Source organism: Halyomorpha halys, unplaced genomic scaffold (genome assembly GCF_000696795.3).
Source record: "Halyomorpha halys isolate HHAL.00 unplaced genomic scaffold, Hhal_1.1 Scaffold1561.1, whole genome shotgun sequence".
NCBI classification, from domain to species: domain Eukaryota; kingdom Metazoa; phylum Arthropoda; class Insecta; order Hemiptera; family Pentatomidae; genus Halyomorpha; species Halyomorpha halys.
In genome coordinates this window covers 19787-28694 of record NW_027110735.1, presented here as the reverse complement: position 1 = coordinate 28694, position 8908 = coordinate 19787, and the positions used below count along the sequence as shown (strand labels likewise).

General features: G+C 28.8%; 1 protein-coding gene across 1 annotated transcript; it reads right to left on the bottom strand.

The window, feature by feature from the left end:
• Nucleotides 1–285: 285 nt before the first annotated feature.
• On the bottom strand, nt 286–6546 carry LOC136796110 (odorant receptor 24a-like). The gene is made up of 5 exons (XM_067048848.1): nt 5695–6546; nt 4618–4717; nt 4401–4508; nt 2455–2610; nt 286–599 (listed from the first exon to the last, which is right to left on the bottom strand). Exons 1-5 carry the CDS (start codon nt 6534–6536, stop codon nt 546–548), a joined length of 1260 nt encoding a protein of 419 aa, XP_066904949.1. The 5' UTR covers nt 6537–6546; the 3' UTR covers nt 286–545.
• Nucleotides 6547–8908: the final 2362 nt, after the last annotated feature.

The following is an 8908-nucleotide window of genomic DNA, read 5'->3' as shown; positions in this document are numbered from 1 at the left end:
GCCTGCCATTTTTCTAATATTTGTAATTTAAGGGGTGTACTGAGTTCTGATGGGGTAAGAACGGCGGTGCCTCGGCCAGGGAGCGTGAGTGCCTCTCTGGCAGCTTTGTCTGCGAGCTCGTTACCAACAATGCCAATGTAAGGATGTATTGTCACATTCTTCCTAAAACTTAAAAATTTCTTCCATCACATTTTTATCAATTGAGAGTAACTGCAGTCTTCACTAAAAAATATTTTCTTAATTGAATTGTCATTTTCCTTTAAATAGTTTTATTTCTCTTGAACAAATATGGTTTTAAAGTTTCAATTGGATAAAATAATAATTTTTAAATAAATTTTATATATATTTATATTTGTACATTTCTTTGACTCTTTTTGCTAAAGAATATGAGTTAAAGTAAAAATATATACATACATTTTAAAAGAAACTTTACATTAAAATGGTCATCTGTAATAATAATTATTAAGTAATTGGCAAGTATGGTATAGTCGCCTTGTAAATTCGAATCCATATGTAGAATATATAGTTTCTGAAGGGTCATAGTTTCATTCGATCATTCCAACGGTCACAGCAGTGGAAGAGTAGGTGAACTGTAAAATCTGAAAAATAAATAAATAAAATAAAAAAGAAGCATTGTTAATAATGTAAAATATTGTTGATAGTATTTCATTAATAAAGATCTACAGATGTGCCTCTGAATACAGTAAATAGAGCGATACTTTATTTGAATTTTGTAAAATTCAGTTATGAAATAAATGTGTTTTTAGGAAAAACAAATAAATTCATATTTATCATGTATTGACTTTATCATTTAGTTTTTTAATTTTAATATCTTCTTGCTCCTGTTATATTGACTAAAGATTGTACTTCCAAACTTTTTAGAAATGGTAAAATAAATATTTTTGGAAACCAGATGATTTATTTAGATTAAATATAGACCAAAATCACTTTAATTTTAAGTAAGTTTTACCAGCTTAAGAGAGTTAACTATTTTTGTTTCTCTTTTGACTGAAACTATTCAACTATATTCATCATAATTTAAAAATAAATCATCGATATTTTAAAAATTATTTGTTATTTACAACTGTCTTAAAAAATGTATACAAAAAAATAATTTGATGTCAGTTATACAGTGGCATGATAAAATATGTGGAGAATCTACCCATTAATTGAACTGGAATAACATTTCAGGAGATCTTGCTCGAGGCCATCTTCTTTTCAAAAGCCTAGGAGAATGATCAGGTAATGAAGGAGAAGCCAGGATAGAAAAAAAGTTGGTTTGGGTGGTTCGAAGGTTTTTCATGAAAGAGTGGGTATTTGGTTCTGGCCAAATCGGAACATATTCACATATGGTCCTGATGGATGACTTGATTTTTGACTAAGTAAGGAGTATTAAGCATTTTACGAAGGATTTTGGATTGTAAGGATTGGACACAAGAGGAAAATCATCAATTTAAGTTTTTAAACAAGTTTTCAATTAAATAGTTGTTATATATTGTATAAATTTCAAAAATTGTTCTTTAGTTCAATAATTGACCTGAAAACAGCAAAAAAGAAACAATATAAACTCAAAAGAAATTTTACAAAGTTGTTTTTTTATCACTTGTTTTTATTAGATGTACCCTTTTTTCGAAACTTAGAATAAAAAATACAGTACATTTATTTATATTTTTTATGATTTTGTTAAGAGTATTAGAACCAAAGAAAAAAAAATATAATGTCGAAAAAAATGATTTTGTCATGTCAGTAAAATATTTTCTGTGGACTATTTTTATTAGAAAAACTTCTAAAATAATCACCAATAAATGAGAAACGACCCGATATAATAGTATGCAGTATGCCTTTATCTATTATAGTTCCTGAAAAAAATAAAATTATAAAAAGTTGCATATAAAACTGCATTTACTACTCTCCCTTCCTCCTCCTGTTGTTAAATAACGAGTCTTTCAAGAAGAAATATAGGAAACTTTCTATCGGAAGAAGATAGTTAAGCGTATGAAGTAGATTATAGGAAGATAGTCCGGGTAGCGGCCAATAAAGATATCAAAATAGTAAAAGAAAACTATTTATTGTTAACCAACGTTTCGCTCTACTTTGTAAGGCTTCGTCAGGAGCATTTTTTGAAATGCTTTTATTTTAATGTTTTGTTAATTCTAAAATGTTTATATCTTGTTTTGCTTTTTTATTTAGCCCTGATGAAGCCTTGCAAAGTAGGGCGAAAGGTTGTTTAACAATAAATAGTTTTCTTTTACTATTTTGATACCTTTATCTACTGCCACCCGGACTATCATCCTACGAAAAAGAAATTTACCATCGTTTAAAGAATTTCGAAAAAAGTGATTTTTCCATTGTTTTATATGACTTTATTAAGTCATTTTTAATTTAATTTCAATTTAAACTTAAATTTATTAAGTTTAGTTTGATTAAATAAAAAAATTTCTATTCTGAACTCACCGCTCCTAAGGTTTCCAAGTTCACTGGGTACATCACAATTGCTGTGAGAGTGGAACTCTTTCTTGATCTGACCATCAACATCTGAGCAGCCTTCCTGAACTTCACATCGGCCTTGTACCAATCGCTGCAGTAGATTGAGAACTGGAGGTCCGAGCTCTGCGTTTAGAAAATAAAAAAGTGTGAATTCCCTCCTCCTTATTTTTTTGTCTTTTCCTATTGTTGTATTTCCAGAAAATACTCTTTTTATTTGTGAATAGACATTTTTAGGAGAAATTATGTCATCATAATTTCTTATAATGTTTCATGCCTTTGCCACCCCGAATGTGTAAATCGAATAAAGGAGAGATTTGTTATACATCCTTTGAATCAATAGAAAAAATTTCTGTTGACATGTAGGAGAATAGTGGCGCTCCATACAATAACATCGAAATTAATATTATTTTACATATTAACATGTTTAAACTTAAACAGCGTTCTTTTTGATGATTCATTTTGCTAGCTCATTTTAAGTAAAAAGAAGCTTTAAGACGATAAATATGAGGGAAAAAAATACAAAACTGCTTTTGATCATTAAATGAACTAGGAAGATGAAAATGCTTGATTAAATTGCAAAAACTCAATAAATAATAATAAAGAAAAAAAATTGTCTACTCAATAAATTTAATAATATTTTCAAAGGTAATTTCGTTTTTAGTATTATTTATTATCAATATATAATAGTATTTGTTATTAGTAATATATCAATAAATATCGTAGTAAACTCTTTAAAATGTAATTAAATTACAGTTGAAGGAATAGAGTGAGCGTCGCCATAGCTCACTAAAAGAAGAGAAATTGGGGCTAGAAAAAAAAATTATACTGGTTTTGTTACCAGTTAAACTTCCTTAATGTTAGTGTTAAGTCTTTTTATATACTTGCGATAGATACAAAAATATTAAAGTCACACAAGAGTACAACAATGTCTAAAAGGAGTTTGGAATAGGTTTCAGCCGAAGAGGTGGAAAAGAATATTATATTTTTATAAAGTAACCACAGTCTACGGTACAGGTAATGGAATATACTAAGTAAATTTTTGTTTTCCTTAGATGAGATGAAATTGGAGTTGGTAATTAACAACTATTTATTTGTTGACATTTCGCCCACTTTGTAGGGCTTCATTGGAGCTTCCATTTCCTTTTGGCCGCACCCCCCCTGACTGTCACCTTTATATTTTGAAAAATATGGTCAATTATTTATACGTATTATATGAAATGAATAATCTTTATTCTGGGACCAAAATCCCCAATAGTGACAAGCTAGCTGTGCTACTAATTAAGCAAAGCAGCTTACATTTAAACTTCGATGATCCCGAAAATTAACCGCTTCAAGCTGTAAGACTTGATTAATGCTTAATTAATGTTACACAGATGTCATAAAAAAAAATTATTAAGAAATTAAATTTTTCTGTTTAATGTGAATAAATAAATTTTTATTTTTAGTAATTTCTTATCTGAAGAGATTTAATCTAATTTCAGATTTTTCTTTCTAGGCAATTAAGTATAGCCTTCTTATTTAATAAAAGAAATTATATTTTCATATCATAATTTTCGTTAACTTATGAACAAAAATCCTAAAAACATATTATTAAAATCAAAACCCGCTAAATACAATTTTAAAACTTTTATGGTTGATACAATGAGTTTTGATCATTTTTAAAAAATAATAAAATGTTATATATATATATATTACTCTAATTCTTAAAATTAAAATTTTTATATCTTTTTTTTCTTTGCTGGAAACGGATACAGTGGGTTTCTGCTTACAAGTATTGTTAGTAAAAGTGTTTTATTTCACTATAATTTTTGTCTAATGCAATTTAAATAATACAGCACTGGTTCAACTCTTTTGCAGACAGTAAGGCCAGTAAGTTCTAACCAACGTAATTTAAATGGACGTTTATTACTTACGGCTGTTCCAATTAGGGAAGATCCGAAGCAAAGCAAAGAGACTTCCATAATTTCTAATGAAAAAACTTGAATAATCTGAAATATTGTTCCAGGATCACTTGTTTTTCCCTGAAAAACCCAGGAGTAAGTAAGCATTTTTTTTTATTTATAAGATTTTTTTTTTATTACTTTAATTTTATTTTATTATTTATTTTTCATATTTATTGATTTTTCTTACCATCAAAATCTGCACAGCTCCAATGATCAAAACAATGACTCCAATCCCAAGTGATATCGTTACCAGAGGATTATAGACACTTCTGAGTTCATCTGTGTACCTGAGAAAAGAGCGTTGATTAGCCATTGTTTGAAAATTATGTTTAATACGATTGAGGGGTTTGTAACAAAAAACCTACTAGTCAATAAAATCAAAAAATGAGTTGAATAAAAAAATTTAAAAGCTTCATAAGTCGTTAGTAACTTCATCAAGCTAACTTGTCGTCTATAAGGGATGTAAACTTATGTATTAAATAAGTGAGGTTTTCATCGAATTTCCCGAAAACCTCAATGCATTTTCCTCTCCACGGCCTGAAGAAGTATTTTTGTATCACTCATTTAGTTCTTATAATTGAAGTTCCATCAATGGGTAGATTTACGACATTGCTGTATCATGTCATTGTATTATATTCTGAATACAGTAGTAAATATCAATAATTTTTTTTTCGTACCCCCCTGACGAAATAAGTAATTGAGTGCATATATATATATATATATATATATCTGGTATAAATTTTTTTTTCCTAGCCCCTATTTGAAATAAAGTTTTGTATTTAACAGTTTCTGTGTAGTAGGGTTTGTTTTTATCTGAAACGTTATTACATTTTAAAACATAAATGAAGTGGATGAGTATGTTTTGGGTATGTATTTTTTTTTTTTTTTTTATGTTAAAATAAAACAAAGTTCTTATAAGTTAAATTATATTATCTGTCTATGGGAAGAAAAATGCATTGAGGTTTTCAGGGAATTAAATGAAAAACCTACTAATCTAATACATAATAATGTTATAGTTATGTACTGTTTAGAAGATAATGGTCGAAGTATTACTTACCACTAATATTGGTTAAGCAACTATTTTTTAAATTAAGAGGGTAAAAAAAGCTAGTTATGGCTATGGGATTCTGTTTTAATTCCTTTAGAGTATTTATAAAAAAAAATTAAGGACTTTTAGGACGAACAAATTTTGTTTTTCAGATTTTTTCAAAATTGTGATTTTTGACTAGTAGGTTTTTTGCTGACAACCCATCAAAACTTATACCTTAACAATTTTTGATGTTCCAAAAGGATTTGATGTAACTCTTCATAAATTCTAGAACTGTTGTTCCTATTATAAGGGTTATTCTTTCTTATTTTCCTATCAGCATCATCGACCTTCAGATTGGCGAAACGATAGCCAAGTACGACAAATTGCCCATAAAGGCACATTAGTAATTGAAAAAATAAACAGAAATATACAGCTAGAAGCGTCGCAGCCCATAACAAACAAATAGACTCGTAAACAAATATTATCTCGTAGTAAGGAAATTCGCTCATCGGTACGGGATACCAGCCACCAAATATCTTCTTTTTCCCAGTCTTGACCTCAGCCATACTACCCGTGTGGTGTTGGATGTATTCTACGGACATACCGGGAAAAAACAAATACAATATCTCTATTCCGGCATTCCATATGAAAACATACATACAGCAAGTATTGGACATCTTGCTAGTCTTTTTATAAAGTTCTTTCACACCTGTCTTAACATGTTCCGGTATATTGAAAAAGTCATTCCTCATCAAGTTATAGAGCCTGCACAAGGTTCCCATGCGAAACCAAAACACGAGTATCCTGTAGCACAGAGATGATGCAGGCAAAGGATGCAAATATAAAAATGTGAGTTTCTGTATGTCGAACTCTATCATGAAGAAGCTCTGCAACTGACAGACCACATATGGGACAGTTATAACAAGTGTACCAAACGTGTGTACGTTGATTACTGCAGTCCTCTTTCCATTCGATCTGTATTCGTTGATGGCATTCCACATCCCGAAGAGCTTGAGGAACCTGATACTGAGTCCGTTAATGACATCTGAGTCCTTGATCGCATCCTCGTTCCCCATCTTCTTCGACTCTCACTTACCGACTGAAGGTCCTGCTTTCAATTTACTTTATAAGAGCTGCCTTTAATGAAAATATTCCCTTATTAACGAACCAATTACCCTTCGAATTGGATTGTTAAGTATTCACTAGGAATGGAATGACAGAAGCTAATAAGGAGTTAATTAATGGTCGTTTCCTTCAGAGGAAATTCATATTCAATGTGGGGAAAAACATTTGTCCTGGAAGGAGGATTGAATGTTTTAGATGGGAATTATTTACAGGAGGTCAATATCGTTTTGTGATGATTATAAAAATTAGTTGACTGGCTGCAACTCTTAGTTTATACTATTTCGATTTTTTTTTTTTCAAATTCGTGTGATTCAAATATTTTTTTAATAGGAAGTAAATCCTCATGTCATCTGAATTGGTTATATATTACCTTAATTAAGATTAATTACTGTATATTTGAACTATTAATAAATTACTAAAAGTTCAACACTTTATTAATTATGTGTCAAGTATTTCTTTAAAGTCATTTTTATTTTCCTTATAATTGGTAAGGAATTCTAAAATCATTACACAATAAACGTAAAGATACGCAAGTTTTGGAAAAATTTTAATCATAATAAAGACAGAACATAATTTAGAATAAAATAGAAATTATTTGGGCTTGGTTCTTTATTTTTTAAATTACGAAAAATTAGAGAAAACATAATTGTGTACCTGTTATATTTTTATTAATTTATAGCCACATAAATGGTTAAAAGTAACTATTTATATGATGAAATGGTGGTTTATTCCTAAGTAATATTTTTTTTTGTTTTAGGAAACTATTTAATTATGAGTCGGAATTGTAAGTATATTATTGGATTTTAAACTTGTAATATGTTTTGAGAAAGATCTATGGTATATTCATTTATCATTTTCTATAACAAAGGATAAGGGTATTTCCTGAGTATTTCCTCCAAAAATAATATACCCGCACTGTATTAAAGAACATTGGTTTTGCATTTTATATCTCCTAAGCTCCCCTAAATCATGTTGGAGAAAGGGGATGAATGAGATGTAGGAGATGTACCCTAGATGCTGAGCAATTTTTTCAATTTTTGTTTTTAAGTGGAAGTTGGGCTCAGGAGGAAACAAAAAAGTCTACATATACTATGATCCGATTCTCAACAAAACGTTTTTTAAGCATCACGTTTTTAGCTGAATAGCTTTCGATTACTTAAAAGTTAATTAAGTTAAAATTTCACCATCGTAAAGTAAATAAAATTGACCTTAAAAATATAGTTTGGATCAGCAAGATCATTTGTAAGAGCCATTTTCGGAGGAATGATAGAGAACATATTTAAAAAAAAAAGTTTACACCTTTATTGCATCGAACATAAAATATAAGATATATGATACCAAAAGATAAAAGGAAGAAAATGAGCTTAAAGCCTCGAAACATACCATATAATAAATATGTAAAGAAATGACAAAGGTTTAACATTTCCTCAAAACATTACTCGTATAATTAAAAAGAGTTTGATTGATGCGTGATTTATTAAAAAAAATATTTTTTTTTTTTTACGTATTTCAATATATACAAAAATAACTGTGCGAATTCTACACAAAATTTTAGTTATTTTTTTAGTTTTTATTATACTAATTACAAAACTATACTTTTTCACTAGTGATGTTTTCACACATGACAAAACGTATTTCTTTTTAACGTATTTTTTTCAGATAGGTAGACCAGAAGAAATTTACCATAGAAAAATAGTTTAATAAGCGATCTGAAGTTTTCCAAAAGTTCAAAAATAATAGTTTAAAAAAAAAAATGATGTTAAATACCGAAGCGGGAAACAATTAAAAATGCGTTAGATTGGAGAAGATAGGAGGGGGGGAGGAGGGGTCAGCAAAGAATAACATAAATAAACAAAAAAATATTTATTTATGCCGACGTTTCGACCTGAGTTTTCAGGTCTTTATCAGGGCTATAGAACAAAAGAGATAAAAACAACATTTAGAGAAACATAAAATTGAAAATAAATAGTATACAAACAACTTTGGAATTATACAAAATATTGAATTGAATCATAAATAATAAAAAATTGATGATTGATAATTAAATATTAAAAAATAATTGATTGATAAATCATGGAATTAGAAGATAGCTGATTGAAAACAGTGAAAGATGAAATATAATATTATGTAGGAAAGAAAATATGTATAATATAAGATATGCAAGTAGTGTCTAAAAAACTGAAAAGGCAAATATTGAATCTACAAATATGACCAATATGACACAATATGACCAATATGACAGGAAATGAAATACAGTGTGTGAGTGACTTATATCTGAATTACAGTGTGAGTATTAACTTATATACCTATAAATATAACTATA